At 48.4% G+C, this 20,054-nt stretch overlaps 1 protein-coding gene across 1 annotated transcript in view; it reads left to right on the top strand.

Moving 5' to 3' along the window:
• The first annotated feature begins 4,395 nt into the window (after positions 1 to 4,395).
• NPLOC4 (NPL4 homolog, ubiquitin recognition factor) overlaps positions 4,396 to 20,054 on the top strand; it is a 29,947-nt gene continuing 14,288 nt past the window's right edge. The window contains exons 1-8 of the mRNA XM_038742911.1: positions 4,396 to 4,453; positions 9,528 to 9,608; positions 9,743 to 9,855; positions 11,962 to 12,132; positions 14,926 to 14,974; positions 16,367 to 16,461; positions 18,401 to 18,524; positions 18,632 to 18,811. Of these exons, the coding sequence (XP_038598839.1) occupies positions 4,430 to 4,453; positions 9,528 to 9,608; positions 9,743 to 9,855; positions 11,962 to 12,132; positions 14,926 to 14,974; positions 16,367 to 16,461; positions 18,401 to 18,524; positions 18,632 to 18,811 (837 nt within the window). The 5' untranslated portion in view covers positions 4,396 to 4,429. The remainder of the gene's footprint in view (positions 4,454 to 9,527; positions 9,609 to 9,742; positions 9,856 to 11,961; positions 12,133 to 14,925; positions 14,975 to 16,366; positions 16,462 to 18,400; positions 18,525 to 18,631; positions 18,812 to 20,054) is intronic.

Genomic DNA, 20,054 nt, shown 5'->3' with positions numbered 1-20,054 from the left:
CAGGCACTGAACAAAGCGATGGGGTGAATACAGGATCATCGGGTTGGATGCAGTCCCCGTAACACGTAATAATAATTATAATTATGGGATTTGTTAAGTGTTTACTATGTGGCAGGCACTGAACAAAGCGATGGGGTGAATACAAGGTCATCGGGTTGGACGCCGTCCCTGTAACACGTAATAATAATTATAATTATGGTATTTGTTGAGCGTTTACTATGTGGCAGGCACTGAACAAAGTGATGGGGTGAATACAAGGTCATCGGGTTGGACGCAGTCCCCATAACACGTAATAATGATTATAATTATGGGATTTGTTAAGCGTTTACTATGTGGCAGGCACTGAACAAAGCGATGGGATGAATACAGGATCATCGGGTTGGACGCAGTCCCCGTCCCACGTAATAATAATTATAATTATGGGATTTGTTAAGCGTTTAATATGTGGCAGGCACTGAACAAAGCGATGGGGTGAATACAAGGTCATCGGGTTGGACGCAGTCCCTGTCCCACGTAATAATAATTATAATTATGGGATTTGTTAAGCGTTTACTATGTGGCAGGCACTGAACAAAGCGATGGGGTGAATACAGGATCATCGGGTTGGACGCAGTCCCCGTCCCACGTAATAATAATTATAATTATGGTATTTGTTAAGCGTTTACTATGTGGCAGGCACTGAACAAAGCGATGGGGTGAATACAGGATCATCGGGTTGGACGCAGTCCCCGTAACACGTAATAATAATTATAATTATGGGATTTGTTAAGCGTTTAATATGTGGCAGGCACTGAACAAAGCGATGGGGTGAATACAAGGTCATCGGGTTGGACGCAGTCCCCGTAACACGGAATAATAATTATAATTATGGGATTTGTTAAGCGTTTACTATGTGGCAGGCACTGAACAAAGCGATGGGATGAATACAGGATCATCGGGTTGGGCGCAGTCCCCGTAACACGGAATAATAATTATAATTATGGGATTTGTTAAGCGTTTACTATGTGGCAGGCACTGAACAAAGCGATGGGATGAATACAAGGTCATCGGGTTGGACACAGTCCCTGTAACACGTAATAATAATTATAATTATGGGATTTGTCAAGCGCTTACTATGTGTCAGGCACTGTACTGAGCAGTGGGGGAAATACAGTGTGATCCGGTTGTCCCATGTGGAGCTCACCAGGTTCATCCCCATTTTCCAGAGGAGGGAACCGAGGCCCAGAGAAGTGAAGCGACTCGCCCAAGGTCACACAGCAGACAAGTGACAGAGCCGGGATCACAACCTTCCGACTCCTGGGCCGGGGCTACTCCCCCGACCTCGGCTCCCTTGTCTGCTGGGCGACCTTGGGCGAGTCCCCTCACTTCTCTGGGCCTCAGTCTCCTCATCTGGAAAATGGGGATGAAGGCTGGGAGCCCCCCGTGGGACAACCTCGTCACCTTGTAACCTCCCCAGCGCTTAGAACAGTGCTTGGCACATAGTAAGCGCTTAACAAATGCCATTATTATTATTATTATTCTCTGGGCCTCAGTGACCTCATCTGTAAAATGGGGATAAAGACTGGGAGCCCCCCGTGGGACAAGCTGATCACCTTGTAACCTCCCCAGCGCTTGGAACAGTGCTTGGCACATAGTAAGCGCTTAACAAATGCCATTATTATTATTATTCTCTGTGCCTCAGTGACCTCATCTGTAAAATGGGGATGAAGACTGTGATCCCCCCCGTGGGACAACCTGATCACCTTGAAACCTCCCCAGCGCTTAGAACAGTGCTTGGCACATAGTAAGCGCTTAGTAAATGCCATCATTATTATTATTATTACTATTAATAATGAATGAATGAGTGGATGACTAGGCTCCACTCGAAGCCTGAGAAGCGAGGCTGCGCAGGCCCAACGCGGCCTGTCAATCAGGCGCGGGAGCGGGAAAATGACCGGAAGGGGCGGGGCTTCGTGATTTGCGACTGCGCGATTGGTTGTCTGTCAGGCGCGAGGGCGGGGCGAGGACCGGAAGGGGCGGGGCTTCGGGCCGCGGCTGCGCGGTGGGCTGTCCGTCAGGCGCGGGGTGGGGGCCCCAGCCAGGCGCCCACTGGCCATCAGGGGGCCGAATGTGAGGGGCAGATCGTTGTTTCCCGGGGAGCACATTGAGAGAGGCGCCCATTGACCACAGGGGAGGGGGGCCGGAAGTGAGGGACGGAACGTTGTTTCCGGGTCCGCGCTGTGTGGGGGAGCGCATTGAGCGAGGCACCCATTGGCTCTCAGCGGTGGGGGCCGGAAATAACGGGCGGCAGTGGGAGGAGCGCATTCATTCATTCATTCATTCATTCATTCATTCATTCATATATATTTATTGAGCGCTTACCGTGTGTAGAGCACTGTACTAGGCGCTTGGGAAGTCCAAGTTGGCAACATGTAGAGACGATCCCTATCCAACAGCGGGCTCACAGTCTAAAACGCGGAGACAGACACAAAACAAAACATTAACAAAAATAAATATGTACAAATAAAAGAGTAATAAATACGTACAAACATCTATACATATTGTTGTCTCTCTCCCCCTCGTCCCTCTCTCCATCCCCCCATCTTACCTCCTTCTCTTCCCCACAGTACCTGTATATATGTATATATGTTTGTACATATTTATTACTCCATTTTACTTGTACATATCTATTCTATGTATTTTATTTTGTTATTATGTTTGGTTTTGTTCTCTCCCCCTTTTAGACTGTGAACCCACTGTTGGGTAGGGACTGTCTCTATATGTTGCCAACTTGGACTTCCCAAGCGCTTAGTCCAGTGCTCTGCACACAGTAAGCGCTCGATAAATACGATTGATTGATTGATTGTCCGCAAGCAAACTTGGCATGACACTGGCTCCATCTTGTGCATCCCAACAGTAACCCTTTATTTTGTGCAGACCGAAAGCACTCCAGTGTTTGTAAAGTAACATTAACCAAAGTGGCTCCTCTCTGTCTGGAATGTCCCCCATCCTGTGTTGACCGTTATTTCCTGATAACATCTTGTAAACAGGGATTTTAACACTAACCAAACCATGATAAATAAATGGTTCTACTTTAACTTGAGATGGAGGAATGCCAAGGCCTCACTTACGGCACTACTCCCTCGGACTTGAAACCCAATAAAAGAGGAAGAAGCGGCTGGGATCGGGATTTGAAACCCAATAAAAGAGGAAGAGGTGGCTGGGATCGGGATTTGAAACCCAATAAAAGAGGAAGAGGCGGCTGGGATCGGGGCTGCTTGTCACTCGTCCCTCTCCGAGTCATTTTTCCTATCTGCGTCACCACCTTGGGTACACGAACCCTGCGGCTGATTTGCTACTTAGTCCAGTGCTCTGCACACAGTAAGCGCTCAATAAATACGACTGATTGATTGATTTGCACCAGTTAACCTGTTTTGCGCCCTATTTTTCGATAACACATATACACAAGGGAGCATCACACTAGCCACTGAGGGGTAGGAACGTTGTTTCTGAGGCCACGCTTCCGGGGGAGTGCATTGAGTAGGGCCGGATGTGAGAGGCGGAACGTTGTTTCCGGGTCTACTATGGGGGGGGGGGAGCGCATTGAAAGAGGCCCCCATTGTTTATCGGGGGCCGGAAGTGGGGGGGGCGGAACGTTGTTTCTGGGTCGGTGCTTTGTGGGGGAGCGCATTAAAGGTGACGCCCATTGACTATCAAAGGAGGGGCCCGGATGTGTGTGGCGGAACGTTGTTTCCGGGTCGTCGCTGTTGGGGGGAGCGCATTGAAAGAGGCCCCCTTCGGTTATCGGGTGACCGGAAGTGAGGGGCGGAAAGTTGTTTCCGGGTCGTCGCCGGGGGAGCTCATTGAAGGAGGCCCCCATTAGTTATCTGGGGGCCGGAAGTGAGGGGCGGAACGTTGTTTCCGGGTCGTTACTGTGCGGGGGAGCGCGTTGAAGGAGGCCCCCATTAGTTATCGGGGGGCCGGAAGTGAGGGGCGGAACGGTATTTCCCGGTAGTCACTGTGCGGGGAAGCGCATTGAAGGAGACCCCCCATTGGTTATCGGGGGGCCGGAAGTGAGGGGCGGAACGTTGTTTCCGGCTCGTCACTGCGTGGGGGAGCGCCTTGAAAGAGGCCCCCATTGGTTATCGGGGGGCCGGAAGTGTGGGGCGGAACGTTGTGTCCGGCGCCTCGTTGTGCGGGGGAACGCATTGAAGGAGGTCCCCATTGATTACCGGGGCGCCGGAAGTGAGGCGCGGAACGTTGTTTCCGGGGCCGTGCAGCCGGGGGAGCGCATTGCTGGGGTCACCCTTTGACCGCGGGGGGCCGGAAGTGAGGGTGGGAAGGTAGCTTCCGGTCGGTGTCTGCGTGGGGGAGCGCTTTGAGGGGTGCGCACTTCCGGCGGCCTGGGCCCTGGTTGGGTCCGTGTCCGTGTGAGGGGAGCCGGGCCGCCATGGCCGCCATGGCCGACACCATCGTGAGTCGGGGCCGGAGGGCGGCCGGGAGGAGGAGGCCGGCGGGGGCGGCCACAACACTCACCCTCCTCCCCCCCTTTCATCCCATCCTATTGACTGAGCGCTTCCCGTGTGCAGGGCACGGCCCTGACCGCTCGGAGAGTCCAATTCATTCATTCCATCGTACTTACTGAGCGCCTCCCGTGTGCAGAGCACTGTGCTAAGCGCTTGGAGAGTCCTAGTCGGCAACGTTCATTCATTGTTGTATTTATTGAGCGCCTCCTGTGTGCTCTAAGCGCTTGGAGAGTACAATTCATTGAGTCGTATTTACTGAGCGCCTCCTGTGTGCAGAGCACTGGACTAAGCGCTTGGAAAGTCCAAGTCGGCAACGTTCATTCATTCAGTTGTATTTATTGAGCGCCTACTGCGTGCAAAGCACTGTCCTAAGCGCTTGGAAAGTCCAAGTCGGCAACGTTTATTCATTCGTTCAGTTGTACTTATTGACCGCCTCTTGTGTGCACTAAGCGCTTGGAGAGTACAGTTCAATCACTCAGTTGTATTTATTGAGCGCCTATTGTGTGCAGAGCACTGCCCTAAGCGCTTGGAGGGTACAATTCATTCATTCAGTCGTATTTACTGAGCGCCTCCTGTGCGCAGAGCACTGGACTAAGCGCTTGGAAAGTCCAAGTCGGCAACGGTTATTTATTCATTCAGTTGTATTTATTGAGCGCCTCTTGTGTGCTCTAAGCGCTTGGAGAGTCCAATTCATTCATTCAGTCGTATTTACTGAGCGCCTCCTGTGTGCAGAGCACTGGACTAAGCGCTTGGAAAGTCCAAGTCGGCAACGTTTATTCATTCATTCAGGTGTATTTATTGAGCGCCTCGTGTGTGCTCTAAGCGCTTGGAGAGTACAATTCATTCAGTCGTATTTACTGAGCGCCTACTGTGCGCAGAGCTCTGTACTAAGCGCTTGGAAAGTCCAAGTCGGCAACGTTTATTCATTCATTCACGTGTACTTATTGAGTGCCTCCTGTGTGCTCTAAGCGCTTGGAGAGTACAATTCGTTCATTCAGTCGTATTTACTGAGCGCCTACTGTGTGCAGAGCACTGGACTAAGCGCTTAGAAAGTCCTAGTCGGCAACGTTCATTCATTCAGTTGTGTTTATTGAGCGCCTCCTGTGTGCACTAAGCGCTTGGAGAGTCCAATTCATTCACTCAGTCGTATTTACTGAGCGCCTACTGCGTGCAGAGCACTGGGCTAAGCGCTTGGGAAGTCCAAGTCGGCAACGTTTATTCATTCGTTCGGTTGTATTTATTGAGCGCCTCCTGTGTGCACTAAGCGCTTGGAGAGTCCAATTCATTCATTCAGTCGCATTTACTGAGCGCCTCCTGTGTGCAGAGCACTGGACTAAGCGCTTGGAAAGTCCAAGTCGGCAACGGTTATTCATTCAGTTGTATTTATTGAGCGCCTCCTGTGTGCACTAAGCGCTTGGAGAGTCCAATTCATTCATTCAGTCGCATTTACTGAGCGCCTCCTGTGTGCAGAGCACTGGACTAAGCGCTTGGAAAGTCCAAGTCGGCAACGTTTATTCATTCATTCGGTTGTATTTATTGAGCGCCTCCTGTGTGCTCTGAGCGCTTGGAGAGTCCAATTCATTCAGTCGTATTTACTGAGCGCCTCCTGTGTGCAGAGCACTGGACTAAGCGCTTAGAAAGTCCTAGTCGGCAACGTTCATTCATTCAGTTGTGTTTATTGAGCGCCTCTTGTGTGCACTAAGCGCTTGGAGAGTACAATTCATTCATTCAGTCGTATTTACTGAGCGCCTACTGTGTGCAGAGCACTGTACTAAGCGCTTGGAAAGTCCAAGTCGGCAACGTTTATTCATTCGTTCAGTTGTATTTATTGAGCGCCTCCTGTGTGCACTAAGCGCTTGGAGAGTACAATTCATTCATTCAGTTGTATTTACTGAGCGCCTACTGTGTGCAGAGCACTGCCCTAAGCGCTTGGAGGGTACAATTCATTCATTCCGTCGTATTTACTGAGCGCCTCCTGTGCGCAGAGCACTGGACTAAGCGCTTGGAAAGTCCAAGTCGGCAACGTTTATTCATTCATTCAGGTGTATTTACTGAGCCCCTCCTGTGTGCTCTGAGCGCTTGGAGAGTCCAATTCATTCAGTCGTATTTACTGAGCGCCTCCTGTGTGCAGAGCACTGGACTAAGCGCTTGGAAAGTCCAAGTCGGCAACGTTTATTCATTCGTTCAGTTGTATTTATTGAGCGTCTCCTGTGTGCACTAAGCGCTTGGAGAGTACAGTTCATTCAGTCGTATTTACTGAGCGCCTACTGTGTGCAGAGCACTGTACTAGGCGCTTGGAAAGTCCTAGTCGGCAACAGTTATTCATTCAGTTGTATTTATTGAGCGCCTCCTGTGTGCACTAAGCGCTTGGAGAGTCCAGTTCATTCATTCGTATTTACTGAGCGCCTCCTGTGTGCGGAGCACTGTGCTAAGCGCTTGGAAAGTCCAAGTCGGCAACATTTATTCATTCATTCGGATGTATTTATTGAGCGCCTCCTGTGTGCACTAAGCGCTTGGAGAGTCCAATTCATTCATTTCGTCGTATTTACTGAGCGCCTACTGTGTGCAGAGCACTGGACTAAGCGCTTGGAAAGTCCAAGTCGGCAACGTTTATTCATTCATTTGGTTGTATTTATTGAGCGCCTCTTGTGTGCTCTAAGCACTTGGAGAGTACAGTTCATTCATTCCGTCGTATTTACTGAGCGCCTCCTGTGTGCACTAAGCGCTTGGAGAGTCCAATTCACTCATTCCGTCGTATTTACTGAGCGCCTCCTGTGTGCACTAAGCGCTTGGAGAGTCCAATTCATTCATTCCGTCGTATTTACTGAGCGCCTCCTGTGTGCACTAAGCGCTTGGAGAGTCCAATTCATTCATTCCGTCGTATTTACTGAGCGCCTCCTGTGTGCAGAGCACTGTCCTAAGCGCTTGGAGAGTACAATTCAATCATTCAGTCGTATTTACTGAGCGCCTACTGTGTGCGGAGCACTGTCCTAAGCGCTTGGGAAGTCCAAGTTGGCAACACCTAGAGACGGTCCCTACCCGACAGCGGGCTCACAGCCTAGAAGGGGGAGACGGAGAACAAAACCAAACATATTAACAGAATAAAATAAATAGAATAAATATGTGCGAGTAAAATAAATGCATAAATAGAGTAATAGTAGTAATAATACTTCTCATCAGAGTAGAGAAGTAGAATTAGAGGTGTGTATATGCACATCCAAGCAAGTAGGCATCAGTAGAAATCAATAGAATTAGAGATGTATAGACACAAGAGATGTCTATAAAATATAAATAAAATATTTATCTTATTAGATAAAATAATAATAAATAAATATATAATAAATAATAATAATAATAATAATAAATAAAAATGTTTAGAAAATAAAATAAATAGAATAAATATGTACAAGTAAAATAAATGCATAGAGTAATAGTAGTAATAATACTTCTCATCAGAGTAGAGAAGTAGAATTAGAGGTGTGTATATGCACATCCAAGCAAGTAGACAGACATCAGTAGAAATCAATAGAATTAGAGGTGTATAGACACAAGAGATGTCTATAAAATATAAATAAAATATTTATTTTATTAGATAAAATAATAATAAATAAATACATAATAAATAATAATAAATAAGTAAATAATAACAAATAAATAAAAATGTTTATAAAATAAAATAAATAGAATAAATATGTACAAATAAAATACATGCTTAGAGTAATAGTAGTGATAATACTTCTCATCAGAGTAGAGAAGTAGAATTAGAGGTGTGTATATGCACATCCAAGCAAGTAGACAGGCATCAGTAGAAATCAATAGAATTAGAGATGTATAGACACAAGAGACGTATAGATGTATAGACACAAGAGATATAGAGATGTATAGATGTATAGACACAAACAGGAATCAGTAGCATCAGTAGAAATCAATAGAATTAGTGATGTATATACACAAGAGATGTATAGATGTATAGACACAAACAGGAATCACTAGCATCAGTAGAAATCAATAGAATTATAGATGTATAGACACAAGAGATATAGAGATGTATAGATGTATAGACACAAACAGGAATCAGTAGCATCAGTAGAAATCAATAGAATTAGTGATGTATAGACACAAGAGATGTATAGATGTATAGACACAAACAGGAATCAATAGCATCAGTAGAAATCAATAGAATTAGTGATGTATATACACAAGAGATGTATAGATGTATAGACACAAGTAAGCAGGTATCAGTAGAAATAAATAGAATTGGAGGTGTATGTACCCATCAGAACAAGTAAACAGGAATCAGTAGCATCAGTAGAAATCAATAGAATTAGAGGTGCATAGACACATCAAAAGTAAACAGGTATCAATAGAAATAAATAGAATTAGAGGTGTATGTACCCATCAGAACAAGCAAACAGGAATAAATAGCGTCAGTAGAAATCAGTCGAATTAGAGAGGCAGAGACACATCCGAACAAGTAAACAGGTATCAGTAGAAATAAATAGAATTAGAGGTGTATGTACCCATCAGAACAAGTAAACTGGAATCAATAGCATCAGTAGAAATCAATAGAATTAGAGATGTATAGACACATCAGAACAAGTAAACAGGTATCAATAGAAATAAATAGTTAGAGGTGTATGTACCCATCAGAACAAGTAAACAGGAATCAATGGCATCAGTAGAAATCAATAGAATTAGAGATGTATAGACACATCAGAACAAGTAAACAGGTATCAATAGAAATAAATAGAGGTGTATGTACCCATCAGAACAAGTAAACAGGAATCAATAGCGTCAGTAGAAATCAATCGAATTAGAGAGGCAGAGACACATCCGAACAAGTAAACAGGTATCAGTAGAAATAAATAGAATTAGAGGGGTATGTACCCATCAGAACAAGTAAACAGGAATCAATAGCATCAGTAGAAATCAATAGAATTAGAGGTGCGTAGACAAAAGAAAACATGGAGACAGGTGAGAAAGCATGTCCCCCGACGCTCCCTTCTATTCCTGCTTCCGCAGATAATCCGGGTCCAGTCCCCGGAAGGGATGAAGCGGATCACGGCTACCAAGAGGGAAACCGCCGCCACGTTTTTGAAAAAGGTACCGGGGCGGTGGGCCTTTCTGGGGCTCTCCCTACTTTCCCATAAAACGGAGCGTTTACGGAGGCGAGGGAATCCGGCCCCGTCTCTGCGGGCGGCGCTCACCCGGTTTCTCCGGTCCCCTTCTCGTTTCAGGTGGCCAAGGAGTTTGGCTTCGGGAATAACGGCTTCTCGGTCTACATCAATCGAAACAAGACCGGAGAGATAACCGCCTCCCCCAACAAATCCCTCAACCTGCTGAAAATCAAGTAGGTGCCCCGGGAGGGGGACTCGGACGGTCCGTTTTTAGTTGTTCGGGCCTCCGCAGGGGCTTCCGGTTGATTCGGGGGTCCTCCGTGGCCCCCGAGCCCTTCGGGGTGTTGTCTCTTCAGTAGCCAGAAGGCTAGGCGCTCATTATGTCTTCCGGGGGTTGGGCAGGAAGGCGGGGTTGGCGGTCGCTGCCGGGCCGGGTTTGATGGACGGTCACTGCCAGGCCGGGTTTGACGGACACTCGCTGCCAGGCCGGGTGTGACGGATGGTTTCTACCAGGCCGGGTTTGATGGACACTCGCTGCCAGGCTTGGTTTGATGGACACTCGCTGCCAGGCTTGGTTTGATGGACACTCGCTACCAGGCCGGATTTGACGGACGGTTGCTGCCGGGCTGGGTTTGATGGACATTCGCTGCCAGGCCGGGTTTGATGGACAGTCGCTGCCAGGCCAGATTTGACGGACGGTCGCTGCCAGGCTGGGTTTGACGGATGCTCGCTGCCAGGCCGGGTTTGATGGACGCTCGCTGCCAGGCCGGGTTTGACGGACAGTCGCTGCCAGGCCGGATTTGACGGACGCTCGCTGCCAGGCTGGGTTTGACGGACACTCGCCGCCGGGCCGGGTTTGACAGACGGTTTCTACCAGGCCGGGTTTGACAGACGGTCGCTGCCAGGCCAGGTTTGACGGACACTCGCTGCCAGGCCGGGTTTGATGGACACTTGCTGCCAGTCTGGGTTTGATGGATGGTCGCTGCCAGGCCGGGTTTGACGGACGCTCGCTACCAGGCCAGATTTGACGGACGGTTGCTGCCAGGCTGGGTTTGATGGATGCTCGCCGCCAGGCTGGGTTTGACGGACGGTCACTCGCTGCCAGGCCGGGTTTGACGGACAGTCGCTACCAGGCCAGATTTGACGGACAGTCGCTGCCAGACTGGGTTTGATGGACGGTCGCTGCCAGGCCGGGTTTGACAGACAGTCGCTGTCAGGCCGGGTTTGATGGACAGTTGTTGCCAGGCTGGGTTTGACGGACGGTTTCTACCAGACCGGGTTTGACAGACGGTCGCTGCCGGGCCGGGTTTGACGGGCAGTCGCTGCCAGGCCGGGTTTGACGGACACTCGCTGCCAGTCTGGGTTTGATGGATGGTCGCTGCCAGGCCGGGTTTGATGGATGGTCTCTGCCAGGCAGGCCGGGTTTGACGGACGCTCGCTGCCAGGCTGGGTTTGACGGACAATCGCTACCAGGCCGGATTTGATGGACGCTCGCTGCCAGGCCGGGTTTGATGGACGCTCGCTGCCAGGCCGGGTTTGACGGACAGTCGCTGCCAGGCCGGGTTTGACGGACGATTGGTGCCAGGCTGGGTTTGATGGACGCTCACTGCCAGGCCGGGTTTGACAGACAGTCGCTGCCAGGCCGGGTTTGACGGACAGTCGTTGCCAGGCTGGGTTTGACAGACGGTTTCTGCCAGGCCGGGTTTGACAGACGGTCGCTGCCAGGCCGGGTTTGACGGACACTCGCTGCCAGGCCGCGTTTGATGGACACGCGCTGCCAGGCCGGGTTTGATGGACACTCGCTGCCAGGCCGGGTTTGACGGATGGTTTCTACCAGGCCGGATTTGACGGATGGTTTCTACCAGGCCGGGTTTGACAGATGGTTTCGACCAGGCCGGGTTTGACTGATGGTCGCTGTCAGGCCGGGTTTGACGGATGGTCGCTGCCAGGCCGGGTTTGATGGACGGTCGCTGCCAGGCTGGGTTTGACGGACAGTTTCTTCCAGGCCAGGTTTGACAGACAATCGCTACCAGGCTGGGTTTGACGGACGGTCACTCGCTACCTGGCCGGGTTTGACGGACAGCCGTTGCCAGGCCGGGTTTGACGGACAGTAGTTGCCAGGCCAGGTTTGACGGACGGTTTCTACCAGGCCGGGTTTGACGGAGGGAGAGATGGGAAGCCCTCAACCAGCCCGTCAGCTCACTGTGGGCAGGGGACGCGTCTGTCTGTTATTGTATCGTCCTCTCCCGACCGCTCAGTCCGGCGCTCCGCCCCCCGGGAAGCGCTCAGTAGGTAGGATCGACCGACCCCGGGGCCCGCCGGCTCTCGTTTGCCAACAGACACGGCGACCTCCTGTTCCTGGTCCCGTCGGCGGGGCCGTCGGCGGCCATGGACACGTCCGGCGGGCAGGGTCCCCCGGCCTGGAGCCTCTCCTCCGTGGTCGAAGACGAGATCGACCAGTATCTGAGCAAGCAGGACGGGAAGATCTACAGGAGCCGCGACCCCCAGCTGTACGTAGCCGCCGGGGCTGGGGGGGACGCCCGGGCCTGGGAGCCGGGGTGCTAGATTCCCTTCTTGGCTAATAATAATAATAATAATAATAATTTTATAATCATCACTATTACAATTATAATTATAATATAATAATTATATAATAATATATTATATTATACTATAATAACACAATAATACACGACAATAATATATAATAACTATTATATGTAATTATATATAATAATTATAATATAATAATTATAATTATTATAATAATAGTTATTATTCTTATATAATTACTATTATTATGTTGGTGTTAAGCGCTTACTATGTGCGAAGCACTGTTTTAAGCGCTGGGGGATACAAGGTGATCAGGTTGTCCCAAGTGGGGCTCACGGTCTTCATCCCCATTTGACAGATGAGGGAACCGAGGCCCAGAGAAGTGAAGGGACTTGCCCAAAGTCACCCAGCTGGCAAGTGGGAAGCAGCATGGCTCAGTGGAAAAGAGCTCGGGCTTTGGAGTCAGAGGTCATGGGTTCGAATCCCGGCCCTGCCAATTGTCAGCTGTGTGACTTTGGGCAAGTCGCTTCACTTCTCTGGGCCTCAGTTCACTCGTCTGGAAAATGGGGATGAAGACTGTGAGCCCCACGTGGGACAACCTGATCACCTTGTATCCTCCCCAGCGCTTAGAACAGTGCTTTGCACATAGTAAGCGCTAAATAAATGCCATCATTATTATTATTATTATTAAGTGAAAAGAAGGGAGAAGCAGCGTGGCTCAGTGGAAAGAGCCTGGGCTTTAGAGTCAGAGCTCATGGGTTCAAATCCCGGCTCCATCAATTGTGAGCTGTGTGACTTTGGGCAAGTCACTTCACATCTCTGGGCCTCAGTTCCCTCATCTGGGAAATGGGGATGAAGACTGGGAGCCCCCCGTGGACAACCTGATCACCTTGTAACCTCCCCAGTGCTCAGAACAGTGCTTGGCACATAGTAAGCGCTTAATAAATGCCATCATTATTATTATTATAAGAGAATCTCTTTCAAGGAGGGGTTGGGGGGCAGAGAAGAGAGAAACGTGGGAGGGAGAGATGGGGAGAGAGAAAAAATGTGTGTGTCGGGCTAACAATGCACCGCCCCTCCTTAGGCTACTGCTTCTCCGTGGTGTGACCTTGTGCAAGTCACTTCACTTCCCCGGGCCTCGGTTCCCTCATCTGGAAAGCGGGGACGGAGACGGTCAGCCCCGCGCTGAGTACAGTGCCCGGCACATAGTGAGCGCTTAACGGATACCACGCTTATTAGCCCAGGCCTCCTTTGGAAATCCCAAATCCTCCCGCCCCGAATTTAGGAATCAGGGCTTCCCGTCCCAAAGCGGTTGGTGATGATGTTGATAATCCTGTTCCTGCCGGGGGCAATATTTATTAAGAATTGGTTTTGAGGTGATAACCCGGGTAGAGGCAAGACAGGGAATAATAATAGTAGTGGTGGTATTAAGCGCTTACTATACGTCAGGCGTTTTTCTACGTGCTGGGATAGATGCAAACTAATCGGGTTGGACAAAGTCCATGTCCCTCTTGGGACTCACCATCTCTGTCCCACCCGGGGCTGAGGGGAAGGGAGAATTGGGGATTTCACCCCCTTTTCTAAAACTAATGATGGTATTTGTTGAGCGCTTACTATGTGCCGGGCACTGTAGTAAGCGCTGGGGTGGTTACAAAAAAATCAGGTCAGACACAGTCCATGCCCCTCTTGGGACGAACCATCTCTGTCCCACCCGGGGCTGAGGGGAAGGGAGAATGGCGATTTCACCCCCTTTTTATTATTATTATTAGTAATAATAATAATAATGGCATTTGTTGAGCGCTTACTACGTGCCGGGCACTGTAGTAAGCGCTAGGGTGGATACAAAAAAATCAGGTTAGACACAGTCCATGTCCCTCTTGGGGCAAACCATCTCTGTCCCACCCGGGGCTGAGGGGAAGGGAGAATTGGGGATTTCACCCTCTTTTTAAAACTAATAATAATAATAATGGTATTTGTTGAGCGCTTACTATGCGCCAGGCACTGTAGTAAGCACTGGGGCGAATACAAAAAAAAAATCAGGTCAGACACAGTCCATATCCCTCTTGGGGTGAGCCATCTGTGCCCCACCTGAGTCTGAGGGGAAGGGAGAATGGCGATTTCACCCCCTTTTTATTATTAATACTACTACTACTAATAATGGCATTTGTTGAGCGCTTACTACGTGCCGGGCACTGTACTAAGAGCTGGGGCGGACACAAAAGAATCAGGTCAGATACATTCCCCGTCCCCCGTGGGGCTCCCAGTCTCGATCCCCATTTTCCAGACGAGGGAACTGAGGCCCAGAGAAGTGAGGTGGCGTGCCCAAGGTCAAACAGCAGACAAGCGGCGGGGCCGGGATTAGAACCCGGGACCTCCCGACTCCCAAGCCCGGGCTCTAGCCGCTTCACCGTGCTGCTGCTTCACGCCAGGAGGAGGAAACAGGCGTAGATTCATTCATTCATTCATTCATTCATTCAGTTGTATTTATTGAGCGCTTACTGTGTGCAGAGCACTGTACTAAGCGCTTGGGAAGTCCAAGTTGGCCACATATAGAGACGGTTCTTACCCAACAGCGGGCTCACGGTCTAGAAGATGGGTTCGGGGGTCTGCCCAAGGTCAGCCAGCGGGCGGAGAGGCGGCGCCGGGATCCGAACCCAGGTCCTGCGGGCCCCGCTGCCGTAGGCGGTGACGGCCCAAATGGGAAACTCACCGCCCTGCGTTTGTTTCTTTCCGGCCTGTGATTCTCCCAGCTGCCGGCACGGTCCCCTGGGAAAATGCGTCCACTGCGTTCCTCTAGAGGTAAGAGCCTCATTATTAACACTAACATTGATAATTACAATAATAATAATAATAATCGTGATATCTGTTAAGCGCCTACTCTGTGCCAGGCACTGTAGGACACGCCGAGGTAGCTCTTTATGGACAGGGAATGTGTCTGGTGATTGTGATATCGTCCTCTCATTCATTCAATCATATGATTGAGTGATTGAAATTCATTCAACCATATCCATAAATGCGATTGATTTATTGAGCGCTTACTGTGTGCAGAGCACTGTACTAAGCGCTCGGGAAGTCCAAGTTGGCAACAAATAGAGATGGTCCTTACCCGACAGTGGGCTCACAGTCTAGTGGGCTCTCCCCAGCGCTTAGTATGTCCTCTCATTTATTCAATCGTATGATTGAATGATTGAAATTCAGTCAACCGTATCAGTAAATATGATTGATTTATTGAGCGCTTACTGTGTGCAGAGCACTGTACTAAGCGCTTGGGAAGTCCAAGTTGGCAACATATAGAGATGGTCCTTACCCGACAGTGGGCTCACAGTCTAGTGGGCTCTCCCCAGCGCTTAGTATGTCCTCTCATTTATTCAATCGTATGATTGAGTGATTGAAATTCATTCAATCGTATCAATAAATATGATTGATTTATTGAGCGCTTACTGTGTGCAGAGCACTTTACTAAGCGCTCGGGAAGTCCAAGTTGGCAATATATAGAGATGGTCCTCCCCCAAAACCAAACATACTAACAAAATAAAATAAATAGAATAGATATGTACAAGTAAAATAAATAGAGTAATAAATATGTACAGACATATATACATATATACAGGTGCTGTGGGGAAGGGAAGGAGGTAACGGGGGGATGGAGAGGAATAAATAAATAGAGTAATAAATATGTACAAACATATATACATATATACAGGTGCTGTGGGGAAGGGAAGGAGGTAAGATGGTGGGATGGAGAGGGGGACGAGGGGGAGAGGAAGGAAGGGGCTCAGTCTGGGAAGGCCTCCTGGAGGAGGTGAGCTCTCAGTAGGGCCTTGAAGGGAATCCCGCTCCCTACCCCGGAGATCGTCCCCCCCAGAATCCCACCTCCACCCCGGAGAGCTCCGCGGGCGGGCAGCCGGATCCGAATTCCCGCTCCCTACCCCGGAGAGCATCCCCCACTGGAATCCCGCTCCCTTCCCCAGAGAGCATAAGCCGGAATCCCGCCCCCCACTCCGGAGAGTTTCCCGGGCGGGCAGGTGGATCCGTATTCCCCGTCCCCCTCGGGGCTCCAGCTGTGGCCGTCCCATCAGAGCGCCGGCCCCCCGTCCGACCTCATTCATTCAACCATATTTATTGAGCGCTTACTGTGTGCAGAGCCCTGTACTAAGCGCTTGACCTCGGACCGGGTATATCTTTTGGCAGCCTTTCGACGAGGATTATCTGAATCACTTGGAGCCGCCCGTGAAGCACATGTCTTTCCACGCCTACATCCAGAAGCTGACCGGAGGAGCCGACAAGTGAGTGGCCGGCCGCGGCCGGGGCCGCCCTGCCCCGGGAATCCGTCAACCAGCTGTATTTACTGAGCGCTTTACTGTGTGCAGAGCGCTACGCTAAGCGCTCGGGAGAGGACGATAGAGCAATCATTCATTCGTTCAAATCCTAGCGCTTACTGGGCGGTGTACTGAGGTGGACTCATTCATTCATTCAAGTGTATTGAGCGCTTAATGTGTGCAGAGCACTGTACTAAGCGCTTGGGAAGTACAAGTCGGCGACATTTAGAGACTGTCCCTGTCCGACAGCGGGCTCACAGTCTAGAAGGGGGAGATGGACGACAAAACCAAACATGTGGACGGGTGTCAAGTCGTCAGAATAGATAGAATTAAAGCTAAATGCACCTCATTAACCAAATAAATAGAGTAGTAAATATGTACAAGTAAAATAGAGTAATAAATCTGTACAAACATATAAACAGGTGCTGTGGGGAGGGGAAGGAGGTAGGGCGGGTGGGGTGAGGAGGAGGAGAGGAGAAAGGGGGCTCAGTCTGGGAAGGCCTCTTGGAGGAGGTGAGCTCTCAATCAATCAATTGTATTTATTGAGCGCTTAACTGTGTGCAGAGCACTGTACTAAGCGCTTGGGAAGTACAAGTTGGCAACATATAGAGACAGCCCCTACCCAACAGTGGGCTCACAGTCTAAAAGGGGGAGACAGAGAACAAAACCAAACATACTAACAAACTAAAATAAATAGAATAGATATGTACAAGTAAAATACATAAATAAATAAATAGAGTAATCATCATCAATTGTATTTATTGAGCGCTTACTGTGTGCAGAGCACTGTGCTAAGCGCTTGGGAAGTCCAAGTTGGCAACATATAGAGACGGTCCCTACTCAACAGTGGGCTCACAGTCTAAAAGGGGGAGACAGAGAACAAAACCAAACATACTCACAAACTAAAATAAATAGAATAGATATGTGCAAGTAAAATAAATAAAGAAATAGAGTAATAAATATGTACAAACATATGCACACACATATATAAATAAATAAATAAACAAATTTACTTATAAATGAATGAACAGATATGTACAAGTAAAATGAATAAATAAATAGAGTAATAAATATGTACAAACATATATACACATATATATAAATAAACAAATAAATTTATTTATAAATAAATGAATAGGTATGTACAAGTAAAATAAATAAAGAGTAATAAATATGTACAAACATATACACATAAAAATAAATAAATAAATAAATGTATTTATAAATGAATGAATAGGTATGTACAAGTAAAATAAGTAAATAGAGTAATAAATATGTACAAGCATATACACACACACAAATAAATAAATAAATAAATAAATAAATTTATAGATAAATGAATAGGCATGTGCAAGTAAAATAAATAAATAAATAGAGTAATAAATATGCACAAACATATACACACATAAATAAATAAATAAATAAATTTATGAATAAATGAATAGGTATGTACAAGTAAAATAAATAGATTAATAAATATGTACAAGCACATACACACGTATATAAATAAATAAATGAATAAATTTACAAATGAATAGGCATGTACAAGTAAAATAAATAAATAAATAGAGTAATAAATATGTACAAGCATACACACACACAAATAAATAAATACATAAATAAATAACTTTATAAATGAATGAATAGGCATGTACAAGTAAAATAAATAAATAGAGTAATAAATATGTACAAACATATACACACACATAAATAAATAAATAAATAAATGAATAAATTTATAAATAAATGAATAGGCATGTACAAGTAAAATAAATAGAGTAATAAATATGTACAAGCATATATACACATATAGATAAATAAATAAATTTATTTATGAGCAAATGATGGCATTTATTAAGCGCTTACCATGTGCAAAGCACTGTTCTTTGGTGGTCTTTCCACCCAGAGGGAAGTTTGTGGCCCTGGAGAACATCAGCTGCAAGATCAAGTCGGGCTGCGAGGAGCACCTGCCCTGGCCCAACGGCATCTGTACCAAGTGCCAGCCCAGCGCCATCACCCTCAACAGGCAGGTGAGCCGGGCGGGGAGGCGGCGGCGGGCTCTCGGGGGCCGGGCCGGGGGGGGGGGATGCCCCCTCACCCCCACCACCCACCCGCCCCCGGGCCCGCGCTCGCCCAGAAATACAGGCACGTGGACAACATCATGTTCGAGAACCACACCATCGCCGACCGCTTCCTGGACTTCTGGAGGAAAACGGGCAGCCAGCACTTCGGCTACCTGTACGGCCGCTACACGGAGCACAAAGACATCCCCCTGGGCATCAGAGCCGAGGTGGCCCTCATCTACGAGCCCCCCCAGGTGAGGCGCGCACACACACACACACACACACCGACAAACACCCCCCAACACGCTCCCCCCTCCTCCCCACACCCCTTTGGTATCGAATCCCGGCTCCACCACAAGTCTGCTGTGTGACCTTGGGCAAGTCACTTAACTTCTCTGAGCCTCAGTTGCCTCATCTGTAAAAACGGGGATTAAGACTGTGAGCCCCACGTGGGACAACTTGATCACACTGTATCCCCCCCAGCGCTTAGAACGGTGCTTTGCACGTAGTAAGCGCTTAACAAATGCCATTATTATTATTATTATTATCTGTGAGTCGCTGGACTCAGCCCTGGGGTAGGTGATAATAGTAATAATTTAGACTGTGACTGTGCCTTTTAGACTGTGAGCCCACTGTTGGGTAGGGACTGTCTCTATATGTTGCCAAATTATACTTCCCAAGCGCTTAGTACAGTGCTCTGCACACAGTAAGCGCTCAATAAATACGATTGATGATGATGATGAATAATTTTAGTAATTTTTGGTATCCGTTAAGCGCTTACTACGTTCTAAGCGCCGGGTAGACGCAAGACCCCCTCGCAACCCCGAGCCCCCTCTAGACCGGAGGCCGGTTGTGGGCAGGGAATGCGTCGGACTGTTTTTGTCTTGTCCTCTCCCCAATCAGTCAATCAATCGTATTTATTGAGCGCTTACTGTGTGCAGAGCACTGTACTAAGCGCTTGGGAAGTACAAGTTGGCAACATATAGAGACAGTCCCTACCCAACAGTGGGCTCACGTCGTACACTCTTTCCCAAGTACGGTAATTATTGTAAGAGAAACGGCACGGCCTGGTGACTTCGCCCTCCTGCTTTTTCCTCTTCTCCTCCTCCCCATCGCCCCGACTCCCTCCCTCCCCGCCTCACGGCACTTGGGTATATGTGTACATATTTATTATTCTATTTATTTTATTAATAACGTGTATCTATAATTCTATTTATATCGATGCCATTGAGGCCCGTCTACTTGTTTTGTCTTGTTGTCCGTCTCCCCCTTCTAGACTGTGAGCCGGGTAGGGATTGTTTCTATCTGTTGCCACATTGTACTTTCCAAGCGCTCAGTACAGTACCCTGAGGCCGCGTGGCTCAGTGGAAAGAGCCCGGCTTTGGAGGCAGAGGTCGTGGGTTCAAATCCCGGCTCCGCCAATTGTCAGCTGGGTGACTTTGGGCCAGTCACTTCACTTCTCTGGGCCTCAGTTCCCTCATCTGTCAAATGGGGATT

The sequence above is a fragment of the Tachyglossus aculeatus genome, unplaced genomic scaffold (genome assembly GCF_015852505.1).
Source record: "Tachyglossus aculeatus isolate mTacAcu1 unplaced genomic scaffold, mTacAcu1.pri scaffold_1_arrow_ctg1, whole genome shotgun sequence".
NCBI lineage: Eukaryota > Metazoa > Chordata > Mammalia > Monotremata > Tachyglossidae > Tachyglossus > Tachyglossus aculeatus.
This window is presented reverse-complemented; position numbering and strand designations above follow the sequence as displayed.